The sequence below is a fragment of the Pleurodeles waltl genome, chromosome 4_2 (genome assembly GCF_031143425.1).
Source record: "Pleurodeles waltl isolate 20211129_DDA chromosome 4_2, aPleWal1.hap1.20221129, whole genome shotgun sequence".
In the NCBI taxonomy this organism is placed as follows: Eukaryota; Metazoa; Chordata; class Amphibia; order Caudata; family Salamandridae; genus Pleurodeles; species Pleurodeles waltl.
This window is the reverse complement of record NC_090443.1, coordinates 347,192,024-347,207,188: the sequence shown is the minus strand read 5'-3', so window position 1 is coordinate 347,207,188 and position 15,165 is coordinate 347,192,024. Positions and strand designations below refer to the sequence as shown.

The following is a 15,165-nucleotide window of genomic DNA, read 5'->3' as shown; positions in this document are numbered from 1 at the left end:
TTCCCGGTAACATAGGAAGACTCTGGTACTGACTATGTGTGGACAACAGAGTATTAAACAAAAAGTCATCTTCAATTGGTTCTGCGTGCAGGGTGACATTGTGAAATGTGGCTGCTCTGGACACCACCTGTGTGTAAGCAGTACTGTCCTCAGGTGGTGATGGTCTCGCTGGGTAGCAGTCGGGACAGTTATCTGATACAGGCGCGTCATAAAGATCCCATGCGTCAGGATCATCTTGGCTCATCCCTGTATGCGTTGGGGACTGCATCATTGGTGGAGTGGCCATTGGTGATGGTTGTGGTGAGCGATGTGGTAATGGTGGCGGAGTTACTTGTCTTGCCACCTTTGCCTGTGGCTGTTTGTCTTTCTCTTGGAAAGCAAGTTTCCTTTTCATTCGGATTGGAGGGAGAGTTCTGATTTTCCCTGTCTCTTTTTGAATGTGGAGCCTTCTCTGTGTGTAATCTGGCTCCCCTGCTTTTAGCTCCTGCCCAAATTTGTGTCCTTGCATTTGCGAGGACAGTCCCTGCTCCTCAGTGTAGGAACTTAATTTCGGCTCCGAAGCCGGATGTTTCGGTATCGAACCTTTTTCAACCGTCTTTTTCGGCTCCGAAGACACTTTTTTGGCTTTCGGTGTTCCGATATCTCAGTGCCGATCTTTTTTGGTGCCGGTTTCTCGAGGTCGAGATTGCTCTGACCCGGTGTCTCGGTGTCGAGCCTGTTCTGTGCCGGTATCTCGACCGGAGTTGGATGACTTCGACACCTGCGTGCCCTTTTTCGGTGCCGATGGCCGGTCACCTAATTTTCGGGTTAAGCCATGGCCTGCCGGCGGTGGCGTCCCCTGGGCTTTAATGTATTTTTCGTGAGTTTTGGCCAGGGGTGTTTTACTCACGGTTTTCGGCGTCTGTTCGGTTTCGGCCTCGTCCGAATATGCGATGGAGAAGGTTTCTTCTTCCTCCAGGGCTTGGTATCCTGCCGACGCCATTTGAAGTCTTCTTGCTCTCCGGTCTCTTAGCGTTTTCCTCGACCGAAACGCTCGACAGGCCTCGCAGGTATCCTCTTTGTGTTGGGGAGACAAACACAAATTACAGACCAGATGCTGATCTGTGTAAGGATACTTGTTGTGGCATTCGGGGCAGAAGCGAAATGGGGTCCGTTCCATTAGCCTTGAAGACGCACGTGGTCGGGCCGACCAGACCCCGCCGGGGAATCGAAACCCCGAAGGGCCACCGGAGCTCTTCAAAATTCGGTGTCGATCTGCGTTAACTAACCCCATACCGAACGCAAACAATACCGTCGAATTTTCCGAGATTTTAACTAACTTTCCGAACCGAAACACGGAGCGAAGAGGAACACGTCCGAACCCGATGGCGGAAAGAAAACAATCTAAGATGGAGTCGACGCCCATGCGCAATGGAGCCGAAAAGACTTCTTCGAAGAAAAACAACTTGTAACACTCCGAGCCCAACACTAGATAGCGGGATATGCACAGCATGTGTATCTGCAGCTACACATGCCATCGAACATATATATATATATATGTTATAGTTAGGACCACGTTAGGACCACGTTTACGCAGGAAATGCATTTTTTGTTTGCTAAGAAGTGTCGAACCTTTAAGCAAAAAATAAATCTTCACCTCAGCTCCTTCCTTCCTTGAACGTTTTGGGGTGATTCATTTAGGGGAGGCTATGAAAAAGGAAAGGAGGCTGGGGAAAGAGGGGGTTCCCAAAACGCTGTTTCCCCATTCATTTTTCCATTGGAAACTTAGGCACAGCTACAACCGTTAAACAGCTTTAGACCTAATTTGGCAGAAAGCTAGATCTTGGTCAAGAAAACATGTTTTGTTATTTGGTGTAGGCCTGTTCACTAGTTCATGAGAAATTAAGACTGAAAAAAATAGACATTTCACACCGCAAAGGATCTCCCAAGCTGACAGATCTCAAACTGAGATCGAATTGGCTGTCACCACAACAAGGATCCCTGCCCCATTAGATCCTCCAAGGCTATATATATATATATATATATATTATATGGAAAATGTCACTTAGTCAGTGTACATCTGTTCGTGGCATGTTGTGCTGCAGATTCACATTCTATGCATATCGATTCTGACATCTAGTGTTGGGCTCGGAGTGTTACAAGTTGTTTTCAAAGAAGTCTTTTAGAGTCATGGGATCGAGCGGTGACTCCTCTCGGTTCCATTGCGCATGGTCATCGACTCCATTGTTAGATTGTTTTCCCACAGAGGGTAAAGGAAGGAGTGATAAAGTATATAAGTGAAAAAAAGAGATGCACATGTAAATGTATATACATATGTATAAATGCATTAAACAACTACAGGCTTCCGGGGAGGAGGGAGGGTGCATGTGAATCTGCAGCACAACATGCCACGAACAGATGTACACTGGGTAAGTGACATTTTCCGTTCGCTGCCATGTGTAGCTGCAAATACACATGCTATGCATAGACTACAAAGCAGTTTGTCCTCACAAAATAGCAGTGGCTAGCCTGTAGGAGTTGAAGTTGTTTGAAATAATGTTCTCAGAACAGCTTGTCCTGCTGTGGCTTGTTGTTGTGATAATACATCCACACAGTAGTGTTTAGTAAATGTATGAGGTGCTGACCATGTAGCTGCTTTACATATTTCAGCCATTGGTATATTTCATAAAAAAGCTATTGTTGCAATTTTCTTTCGTGTGGAATGGGCTTTAGGGGCGATTACAAGTTGTGTTTTTGCTTTGGTATAGCATTTTTGTATGCACCTTACAATCCATCTTGTTAAACCCTGTTTTGATATAGGATTGCCTGAATGTGGTTGTTGAAAAGTGACAAAAAAAAATTTGTTTTCCTAAATTGTTTAGTTCTGTCTATGTAGTACATTAGAGCTCTTTCGAGGTCTAATGTATGTAGAGCTCTTTCTGCCACAGAATCTGGCTATGGGAAGAAGACTGCCAGTTCTACTGTTTGATTGATATGAAATGGCGAGACTACATTTGGTAGGAATTTTGGATTTGTTCTTAGTACAACTTTGTGTTTGTGTACTTGGAAGAAAGATTCCTCAAGAGTAAAAGCTTGTATTTCACTTACTCTTCTTAAAGAAATAATTGCCACCAGGAAGGCAACTTTCCATGTTAGAAATTGAATTTGGCAAGAATGCATGGGTTCAAAAGGTAGTCCCACAAGTCTTGTAAGCACTATATTTAGATTCCAAGATGTAACTGGTGGTGTTCTTGGTGGAATGATGCGTTTTAAGCCTTCCATGAAAGCTTTAATGACAGGAACTCTAAATAAAGAGCTATGTTGAATAGTTTGTAAATATGGAGATATTGCAGTGAGGTATTTTTATTGAGGAAAATGCTAAATTTGATTTTTGAAAATTAAGTAAATAGTATACAACGTCTTGTATTGATGCTGTAAGAGGATTTAAGTTTTTAGATTGACAATAAAAGACAAATCTTTTCCATTTGTTTGCGTAGCACTGTCTCGTTGTGGGTTTTTGTGCTTGTTTAATAACTTCCATATATTCTGATGGGAGTTTTAAATATCCAAATTCTATCACTTCAGGAGCCAAATATCTAGATTGAAAGCATTGAGGTCTGGATGTCTGATTTGACCTTTGTTTTGTGTTAACAGATCTGGCTGCACGGGAGTTTGGATTGTGGTACTACAGACAGATGTAGTAGTGTTGTGTACCATGGCTGACGTGCCCATGTTGGTGCTATGAGTATCATGTTGAGTGAAGTTTGACATAACTTGTTGACCAGAAATGGAAGGAGTGGGAGATGGGGAAAAGCATAAGCGAATATCCCCGACCAATTGATCCATAGAGCATCGCCTTTGGATAGGGGATGTGGGTGTCTGGATGCTAAGTTCTGGCATTTTGTGTTTTCCCTTTTTGGGAATAGAACTATGTTTGGTGTTCCCCACTTTTGAAAATACTTTTGAAGTACTTGAGGATGAATCTCTCATTCGTGTGTTTGTTGGTGATTTCTGAGGTCATCTGCCAACTGATTGTCTATCCGTGGAATGTACTGTGCTAATAGATGAATTTGATTGTGAATTGCCCATTTCCAAATTTTTGGGGCCAGAAGGGACAGTTGAGATGAATGTGTCCCTCCCTGTTTGTTGAGATTAATACATGGTTGTCATGTTGTCTGTGTTTATAAGAACATTCTTCGGTCTCAGAAGAGGTTGAAAGGCTTTGAGGGCAAGAAACACGGCTAATAACTCTAAATGGTTTATGTGTAGCTACTTCTGTTTGACATCCCATTGCCCTTGAATATTGTGATTGTTTAGGTGAGATCCCCAGCCAATCATTGATGCATCTGTTGTAATTATGGTTTGAGGCACAGGATCTTGAAACGACCGCCCTTTGATTAAACTGCTGCGATTCCACCACTGAAGGGACATAGGTGTCTGGCGGTCTATCAACACTCGATCTTGAAGTTGACCGTGTGCTTGTGACCATTGTTATGCAAGGCATCCTCATGTTTAATCTTGCATGTGGAACTACTGCAATGCAAGATGCCATCATTCCTAGAATTTTCATGACAAATCCTACAGTGTATTGTTAAGTTTGGTTGTATAAGTGGAATATGCTAGAGCTAGTTTTAGGATAGCACCTAAATGCGGTTGTACTTGTGCTGGTTGAAGGTGGGACTTTTGGTAGTTTCTAGAAAAACCTAGGGTGTGCAGGGTTTCCATCACGTAACATGTATGATTTTGGCATTGTGTATGACTTCTTATTTTATTAGCCAACCGTCTAGATATGGAAAGACATGGATATGTTGTCTTCTTAGGTAGGCTGTTACTACTGCTAAGCACTTTGTGAATACCCTTGGAGCTGTTGTTATGCCGAAAGGTAACACTTTAAATTGGTAGTGTTTTCCTTGTATCCCAAATCTGAGGTATTTTCTGTGAGCTAGATGGATGGGTATGTGGAAATAAGCATCCTTGAGGTCTAAGGCTGTCAAGGAATTGTTTTTGTAGCAGTGGGATAACATCTTGCAGAGTAACCATGTGGAAATGTTCTGATAGACCTCAGGCCACTAAATTTGTACATCCTAATATTGGCCTGAGGGTGCCATCTTTTTTGGGAATTAGAAAGTAAAGTGAATAAACTCCTGTTCCTAGTTGAGACTGTGAAACTAACTCTATTGCTTGTTTGAGTAGTAGAGATTGAACCTCTTGTAACAGAACTGTATGTTCTGGGGTTAACCTGTGACACCTTGGTGGAATATTTGGAGGAATGTTTATCTATTCTAGACAATTGCCATTGCGGATAATTGATAACACCCAGTAGTCTGTGGTGATATTTTGCCAATGTCTGTAGAACTGCTGTAATCTTCCACCCACAGGAGATTTGTGGAGTGGAAGGGAGTGAGGGACGTCACTGTTTTGGTTGTGTTGCAGGCTGTTTAGAGGTTTGGAATTTACCACTATTTCTAGAGTATTGTCCTCTATGTGCCTCTAAACCCACCTCACTGGTACTGGGTTTGATAAGTTGGTTTTGTTTGGGAAGTTGATGCCTCTGAGGGTTGTGGTCTGAAACCTCCTCGAAACAGAGGCTTACGAAATGACCCTCTATATGGTGTAGAATAGAATGCACCCATTGCCATTGGCTGTGTCTGAGTCTTTTCGTAGTTTTTCTATTGTTGTGTCTACCTCTGGCCCAAAAAGATGTTGTTTAAAACAGCCTGCTGTATTTCTGGTTTAAAAACAGAGGAGCGCAGCCATGCATGTCTACGAATAGTAACTGCTGTGTTCACACTCCTTGCAGCTGTATCAGCTGCATCAAGGGCAGACCTTATTTGGTTGTTACCAATAGCTTGCCCTACCTGTTGGGCCCTCTTCTGGTGCTCTTTTGGGAGTTGCTGTATGATATCCTGCATCTCATCCCAATGGGCTCTATCGTAACGAGCTAGTAGTGCTTGGGAATTAGCTATTCTCCACTGGTTCACTGCTTGGAACGCAACTCTCTTTCCTGCAGCATCAAATTTTCTGCTTTCCTTATCAGGAGGGGTGCATCTCCAGAGGACTGGCTATTTGCCCTTTTTCTTGCAGCATTAGCCACTACTGAATCGGGTGGCACCTTATGGGTGATGTAATCAGGGACAGAAGGTGCAGGTTTATACTTTTCCTTTATTCTAGGCGTTACTATTCTTGATTTCACAGGCTCATTAGAAATTTGGTCTGCGTGCTTTACAATGCCTGGCAGCACTGGGAGGCATTGGTACCTAGAATGAGTTGATGATAATGTATTAAACAAAAGTATTCCTCTAGTGGTTCTGTGTGCATTGTAACCCCATGATAGGCCACAGCCCTGGCTATAATCTGATTATATACTATATTATCTTCAGGTGGAGATGGTTTAGAGGGGTAGGTGCCTGGGTCGTTGCTTGGGATGAGATCAGGGTCGTAAACGTCCCATGGATTAACAGTGTCTTGTTGTGAATCAAAAGAATGCGTTGGAGAATGCATTGGTGTAGGATTTGTGTGAGGAGAGGTAGGCAGGTGCGGAGAATGAGGAGGAGAAGACTGAGGAGGTGCTGCCTTCTCTTTTTGTTTTGGCACTTTAACTGGGGGCTGTGCAGTGTCCAATTCCTCCTGAAATGTCAGCTTTCTCTTTGTTTTTAAAGGTGGTGCTGTGATGATTCTCCCTGTTTCTTTGTGGATGTGTGTCCTTGACTGTCTCTCATCCATAATTTGAAGGATTAGTTCAATTTCTGTCTCTTCCTCAGAGGTTTTATGGCTTTCTGGCAGTCTTTTGGAAAGTCCTTGTTCTTCTGCATAACCTGCCTTTTTCGGTTCCAAAGTTTGATGGTTTTTCGGTATCGAAAATGATGAAGGTCTCAGCTCCGAAACAGTTTTTCTAATTTTCGACTCTGAAAATTGTTGTTTTGTGCTGGAGTCTGAAATGGAGCTTTTAATAGTCTTTGTCAACTCCAAAGTCGAATGCGTGGCCTTTTTCGGTACCCAACCCGAGGGTCTGTCACCGACAATATTTTTTCGGCCCAAACCATGGTCTTCTTGCAGTGGTGTACCCAAGGCCTTCTGTTTCTTGTGTGGGGGTGCAGGGGCAGACGTACTCACATGCTGGCCGACTGTGATGGGTCTGTCTTCCTCGAATTCCTGCTTCAACTCTGTGTCTTGGCTAGAGACTGCTGTTTGCATTTGTTCCTCTGCTGTAACGTTGAAATGTTCTCTGCTCTTCGACACCATCTTGCTCTTCGGTCTCAGAGTCTTTTTAGATCGGAACGATCAACAGGCCTCGCAGTTTTCCTCCCGATGGTATGGAGAAAGGCAGAGGTTGCAAACCAGATGTTGGTCTGTGTATGGGTACTTAGCATGGCACCGAGGGCAGAATCGGAATGGAGTCCGATGCATGAGGCTCTCCACGCAGTCGGCCCGAGTAGGTCCAAGTTGGGCACGCGCGCTCCGAAGAGCGAACAAAGTTGTTTTCTGGCGGTACTGCTGTTTCAATACAATACCGATTAAAATAATTTTTTGTTTGTTTCCCCCCCCCCCCCCCCCAAGAGTTTTCCAAATCGAAATCTCGGAGCGAGAGAAAACACGTTCGAACCCGACGGTGGAAATAAAACAATCTAACAATGGAGTCGATGACCATGTGCAATGGAACCGAGAGGAGGAGTCACTCGATCCCGTGAGTCTAAAGTACTTCTTCGAAGAAAAACAACTTGTAACACTCCGAGCCCATCACCAGATGTCGGAATTGATATGCATAGCATGTGTATCTGCAGCTACACATGCTATCGAACACATACACTCATACACATATATAATCCATCTCCACACACACATTGCAGTGGATCCACTGCAAAATACATTTTTAAAAATTGTGGCCTCCCATTTATTTAAAAATAAGGGACCCTTTCTTCGAGGGACTCATTTATTTAAAAGGGGGAAGGGGTGCACAAAGCCCTCCGTGAGCCAGTATTAACACCAGGACCCCTTTCGTAGGAGCCTAATACTTGAGTGTCCCGGAGAGCCCAATTCTCACAGGAGCAACCCCAGGATCTCAAGGAGGGCCCCACCTTGAGTGGTGTGGTGTTTGGGGAGTGCGACTTTGCCAATGAGGGACCCCCCCCATACAGCAACCATAGTGCTTGTACCCATGGGCTGCCACAAAATACCACCACGTCTATGCTGGAGTGGAGTGATCTCCTCGGGACAAATCCTGAGACTCTTCAGTGCAGACACCCTGAAGCGCAAGCGACCAGGAACAGCCACTGTACCGACAATAGAGAGTCCCTCTTTGCTCTACAGGCCTGAAGTCTAGATACCTGAACAGCAATGCGCTGAGGGTCCTGTGGGACACCACTCTGGGGTCGGTGGCAGGGTACACTGCCTAAGACACCCTTCAACCTTTATCCCATCCCTCCTCTTTGAGACTAATTCCAAACTTTTCCGAGTGCTACGAACTCCCAAACATCCCTCTCAAACGTTGCTCTACTTTTAAGCTGTCTCCCAACTAACTGGCACATACGACCACTACTTACAAAAACAACTACTTCCCCTTTCAAAATCATTCCCTTCATTGTATCACTACTCTACACTGTACTAAACACACAAGAAATCAAGAGCCCAAACCTAACAACTAATGCACATGCCACATCAGGGGGTAGTAAGCTTTATCTAAATGCAATTTACAATTACATGACATTCCACTGTCACTTTAGTTGGTGTGTGTCAAGCACCTCGTAACCACTTAGGAAAGCTGCAAGAGGCTCACATACAGAAAATACAAGAAACTGAACAGTCACTGTTCCCGATTTGATTAACACCAAACAATGATTTCAAAAGACATTTTGATTCACAGCTGTGGATGGCATCTGCTGGGAATCCTATTTACTTTGTATGGACATACAGGAGCCTGTAGTACTAGCATGAAACATTAGAATAAATATGCTCTTACACCTCCTCCAGAAAAAAATTAGTTATCAGAACCGTAAAAAATTAACCCTGTACAGGAAAGAAGTGTTTGTGTACCACAGGCTGATATTCGAAACCATGAACCTAGTCAACTAGTATACAATAACGGTAAAATTAAAATCTAGACATGAACGGACTGAAATAGGATTAACCGTAGTACCTTGAATATCAGTACTGCTGCAAGATCTCTTCTGCCCAATCTTTTGGGACCGATGGTAAAGAGGGCTCCCATTATCTTCCAAGGACTGGTTGGGGAAATCTCCAGAATTCTGAGATACGTTTCCATGGGATGAATAAGCACTATTCATTGGCCTTTTCAAGGGAAGACTTCTAACAAACAAAGACAAGATTAAGCTCTAAAATACTTAGGTGTTTAACAAACCAAAACATTCTTAGTGCTCACTGTATTCCTACATCTAGATCATAGTGGAATACTTCTCCACATCCCATATGTATCATATTTGGGTTACTCTTAAATAGATTATTATTGTGTCAGTAATTCTGCAACTGGATACACGGAGCCCAAATAATTCTCTATGTTCCTTGAATCAATAAACAAGTACAGGGCAATCGTTCTAATGAGGTGACCTATGCAATCATAGTCTGAATATATCACTTACCAATGACCCTACCATTTGGTTATTGTCTGTAGCATTCACAACCTGGATGGGACAATTTTTAATGATCATCACAGTGGGATGATATACTTAAATCCAGAAACCAAGCATACAACTTATGAAGCAAAAACTGGCAGAAAGAAACTTGTATGGGTTAAATGTCGAACCCCTTGTCCTCAAGTGCAGGAATAAGAAACTAGACAAATATCCCAAATGATGGGTCTAAAGTCAGGAATCTTGTGTTGAGGTACTTAACATCGCAATCAGAAGACTGAACATTACAAATTCATATAACCTGACATTAATATGTACTAAAAGAGTTAACCTTATCAAACCTGATACCCAACTATCCTGGTGAGATGAACTCTGCTATTGCAATAAGAAATAACATACAGGAGAGTTCAGACCAACTGGAAGAAGTCTTAAAGACACCTTTGCTTCAGAACCAGAATTTATGAGATTCCATATGACAGCATTGGCAGCATTTCAATAATATCAACCATCAGAAATACCACCCTGCCTCCACATGGAAAAAAAATTATCTATGTAAACCCACAATTGCAGACCGGATTCTGCCCACAAGAACACATTGCACCAGGAGGCCAGGAAAACTGGTAATTGGTGTGCTGTAGAAACACTCAAGAGTATTTTAGGAACCCCACCTGTTCTTGAAAAAGGAGTCCCATGATGATAAAACAGAGGCATAAGATAAGGGAACATGGGAGAGAGAGAGAAAACCATAACACCCACATAGACAACAAATGAAAATCCTTCCTTCGGGATTACACAAATCACCATCCAATCAGCATTACATTAGAACTAATTTAAAAACTATAGCAATGAAATCAGCCCCATACACCTCCTAACAAACACTCCTTTAAGACACAGGAAAGTAAAGTTGTACCTCGTACAGTAAGAGGTTTAAAAAGACAACAAGTTGATGAGTGAACTGTAAACTAACTACACAAGTTAGGCAGAGGGTAAAGAACTTGTATATTCCTGTGATAAACCCTAAAACCTATTCACAAGCAGGTTGCTATGAGCACTCCCGGCCCTGTAGGAAAACTCCACTAATTCAACACAACCTATTCTTACCATACTGGGCATGGTCTCTCTTTGGACAGCTCCAAGGACGAGCTTGTGGTCAAACCCACAAATGCAGACATGCGCCCACAATAACGTATTTCTAAGGGGGCAGGTCACTGGTAGAACTGCACTGTACAAAAAACTACTTCACCTCACAAACAATTACAAATTTCTCTTTTCATTTCATATGTTACTTCAGGTATCACACTGATCAGTGAAACCAATAAAGGTCATTTATCCCCAAGTCACAAGACAATGCATAGCTATATTTGTATTACTCTGTGTTAGGATGTGTAAATAGCATTGAAACCTTTAATCACCCATTACATTAGCACATGGACTGGACAGCTTTACCGAAATCTGGAGTCTTGTAATAAGACCACAAAGTCAAGGGTGAATGAATAGGTCACTCCTCAACCTGGAACTTTTGGGCAAATCTTAAGGGGTTCTGAAAGTCACACACTTCAGGGAAGTTTTGTAAGCTCTGGCAAGTGTTTTTTAAAGCACACTGTGCAGGAAGCAAATCCCCTGTAGGACAATGTGGAGTCATTTTATACCCTGCTCGGAAGACTGATCCCTGCAAAGCTTGAGTACACTTTTTATTCCAACATAATCCCTAGAGGGAGGGCATGGAACCACTGAACTGTTCATGCTTACCCTCTAGAAATAAAACTATGTCTATACTTGACCCTGTATAGTATAACTAGTTGACTTGTGACATCTAGTTTCAAGTTTATTTTTGTAAACATTTTTGACCTCACCTTAGTTGTAAAGTCAAAGTATCTTACAGAACAAAAGCCACACCTCCATTCTATAAATAATTCTAATACATAAACCTAAGGGATTAACTTTATATCTCTCAATCTTGAGACCCGGAACCAAGAATGTCTTCTCAAAGCAATGATCGTAATCAGAGGAAAGTCACCTCTACAGCAGGTTTAGAAGTGTGGAAGTTAGGGCAACCAGCAGTAGGTCTCCCCTGGCCATTCCCATCACCATAAATGTGACAGGTGTGTCCCAACAAGTCCTGAGCTCAATGGGCAGTATGACTCAAGCTGCAGCTTGTTGATGATGCCCCAACAAAGCTGAAATAAGTCAGTGGCGCCTTGTGTTTCCATCTAAAGGGGATCTGGTTTGGCTGTTTGAATGGACTGTTGCAATTGGAACAGGACTAAGTCTGATATACATTTGGCTGGTCACTATCTGATGAGCATAATGGGCAAAAATAAAACACAATGGATTACAATGCAGCTCAAGTAATTTCCTGTGGCTGACATGAATTCAAGCACACACCTGTCATATATTTATTTTTAATCTACAGCATAGGTAGTATGCAGTGATTGCTGACAGAACAGTCCTTATCAGCCTATCACTCAGGGTGTAGGGAGATGTACCCTGAAAACAATTCAATGATCCTAAATAACAGTCATTTGAGCAAACCACCATGGTCATGTGGGGATGGCTTTGCCACTCTTATTTGAAGGTCACAATAAAGGAGCATGTATGATAAAATATTCAACAGTTTACAAAGTGAGGCCATACCTGAGTAGCAACAACAAAATCATTAAAATGTAGTAAATGCTTGGATCATTGTATGTTGTGTTTTCAGGGTGCAAATCCCTAACCCCTTAGTGATAGCTGCCTGTATGGATTGTTCTGACCAATCACATGGTAGAAACAAATGGATAAGAATGCAAACAAACAGTATATATGTGTGTGGGCTCATTATGTACATTTAAAGCCAAAAGACACTTTACCCTCCAATTTGGGAGCTCTGACTTTCAAAAATTCCCGATTCCATTGGGCTGTCTTCCTTTGGCAAGCTTTTAACAAACTCTGAATACTGCTGCCCTGGTTCATAGAGCTTGGCACTCTCGCACAGAGCCTGGAAATTAACTGGAAGCGACACCACTTGGGCATGCTGCATCTGAAAGAGGTTTACTGTTGCCTGTGATTAAAGGAACATAAACGAAAGTAAGGGAATGTTTCCAAGTTATCAGCAGCTTCTAGGTTATACTGTAAGATTAAAGAAACAGTAGAAAAAAAAAAAGTGCAACATTAATAAAAAAATAAAAAAACTTCTGGACAGATTAATTGCAGCTAGGTTTTGAAAAATATGTTCATCAATACAAGTGGGTAGGAAGAATTATTTGCAATAATATTGAGCCCTCAATTTTAGTTCACTGTCAAAACCCGCTTAAAATCATTATGTTGTAGCTGCTATCGGCTTAATGAGTCAAGAGCCAGAAAAGTTTATATCTTTCGTCAGCATAAGGGCAGTCTGTTACTCTCATCTCTTTTCACTCTACCAGATATTATCTGCAGTGTTCTTCGAGGCTGGGTGAGTTCAATCATTCAATTTTCATGTTCAGCCTCCAGGAATCTTATACAGGGAGTGCAGAATTATTAGGCAAATGAGTATTTTGACCACATCATCCTCTTTATGCATGTTGTCTTACTCCAAGCTGTATAGGCTCGAAAGCCTACTACCAATTAAGCATATTAGGTGATGTGCATCTCTGTAATGAGAAGGGGTGTGGTCTAATGACATCAACACCCTATATCAGGTGTGCATAATTATTAGGCAACTTCCTTTCCTTTGGCAAAATGGGTCAAAAGAAGGACTTGACAGGCTCAGAAAAATCAAAAATAGTGAGATATCTTGCAGAGGGATGCAGCACTCTTACAATTGCAAAGCTTCTGAAGCGTGATCATCGAACAATCAAGCGTTTCATTCAAAATAGTCAACAGGGTCGCAAGAAGCGTGTGGAAAAACCAAGGCACAAAATAACTGCCCATGAACTGAGAAAAGTCAAGCGTGCAGCTGCTACGATGCCACTTGCCACCAGTTTGGCCATATTTCAGAGCTGCAACATCACTGGAGTGCCCAAAAGCACAAGGTGTGCAATACTCAGAGACATGGCCAAGGTAAGAAAGGCTGAAAGACGACCACCACTGAACAAGACACACAAGCTGAAACGTCAAGACTGGGCCAAGAAATATCTCAAGACTGATTTTTCTAAGGGTTTATGGACTGATGAAATGAGAGTGAGTCTTGATGGGCCAGATGGATGGGCCCGTGGCTGGATTGGTAAAGGGCAGAGAGCTCCAGTCCGACTCAGACGCCAGCAAGGTGGAGGTGGAGTACTGGTTTGGGCTGGTATCATCAAAGGTGAGCTTGTGGGGCCTTTTCGGGTTGAGGATGGAGTCAAGCTCAACTCCCAGTCCTACTGCCAGTTCCTGGAAGACACCTTCTTCAAGCAGTGGTACAGGAAGAAGTCTGCATCCTTCAAGAAAAACATGATTATCATGCAGGACAATGCTCCATCACACGCGTCCAAGTAATCCACAGCGTGGCTGGCAAGAAAGGGTATAAAAGAAGGAAATCTAATGACATGGCCTCCTTGTTCACCTGATCTGAACCCCATTGAGAACCTGTGGTCCATCATCAAATGTGAGATTTACAAGGAGGGAAAACAGTACACCTCTCTGAACAGTGTCTGGGAGGCTGTGGTTGCTGCTGCACGCAATGTTGATGGTGAACAGATCAAAACACTGACAGAATCCATGGATGGCAGGCTTTTGAGAGTCCTTGCAAAGAAAGGTGGCTATATTGGTCACTGATTTGTTTTTGTTTTGTTTTTGAATGTCAGAAATGTATATTTGTGAATGTTGAGATGTTATATTGGTTTCACTGGTAATAAATAATTGAAATGGGTATATATTTGTTTTTTGTTAAGTTGCCTAATAATTATGCACAGTAATAGTCACCTGCACACACAGATATCCCCCTAACATAGCTAAAACTAAAAACAAACTAAAAACTACTTCAAAAAATATTCAGCTTTGATATTAATGAGTTTTTTGGGTTCATTGAGAACATAGTTGTTGTTCAATAATAAAATTAATCCTCAAAAATACAACTTGCCTAATAATTCTGCACTCCCTGTACAGCAGTTCAGTTCCAATGCACTGTAATGCTGAGGAGACACAGATCTGGTTAAAAGCGCGATCAGTGCTTGAATGGTATGGGGCGACAGTGTCTTACTAGCATTCAGGGCTGGATAGCATCAGACTTCCTGAAACTGAAAAGCAAGAAAACCGAGGTCTTCTTACAGAGAGATGACAACATCACCTGGTAGAGGAGGCCCTGGGAGATACCATGCATATTATGCCATACAAAGTCACGAGGGACAAATGTCTGGGTGTCATTTTCTTGCAAGATCTACCCTTTGACTCACAGGTACAGAAAGTCAGATTCCTCTGCTTTTTATGCAATAGAGGAAAAGTTGGGTATAAATCCTCAAAAGGCTCCATAATCCAGCACTATTCACGTCTAGGTACATAGTTTATATGCCAAGTAGTTTATTTTTTAAAAATCCGTAGAGACTCTCAAAATTATACTGTTGGTACTTACGACTACATGGGTTTATAATATCACTCAAATAATCAGCTTTATGAAGAGAGAAACTGCCTTCATGAAAATGACATTAACACTTCCTCGTTAAGG

General features: G+C 42.3%; 1 protein-coding gene across 4 annotated transcripts in view; it reads right to left on the bottom strand.

The window, feature by feature from the left end:
- ARHGAP29 (Rho GTPase activating protein 29) overlaps positions 1-15,165 on the bottom strand; it is a 279,984-nt gene that overhangs the window by 62,288 nt on the left and 202,531 nt on the right. For 2 of the 4 annotated variants that reach the window (XM_069231416.1, XM_069231415.1), the window contains exons 13-14: positions 12,413-12,603; positions 9,113-9,282 (exon numbers count right to left, since the gene is read on the bottom strand). In XM_069231416.1, the coding sequence (XP_069087517.1) occupies positions 9,113-9,282; positions 12,413-12,603 (361 nt within the window). The remainder of the gene's footprint in view (positions 1-9,112; positions 9,283-12,412; positions 12,604-15,165) is intronic. The other 2 variants (XM_069231417.1, XM_069231418.1) reach the window with 1 other exon arrangement.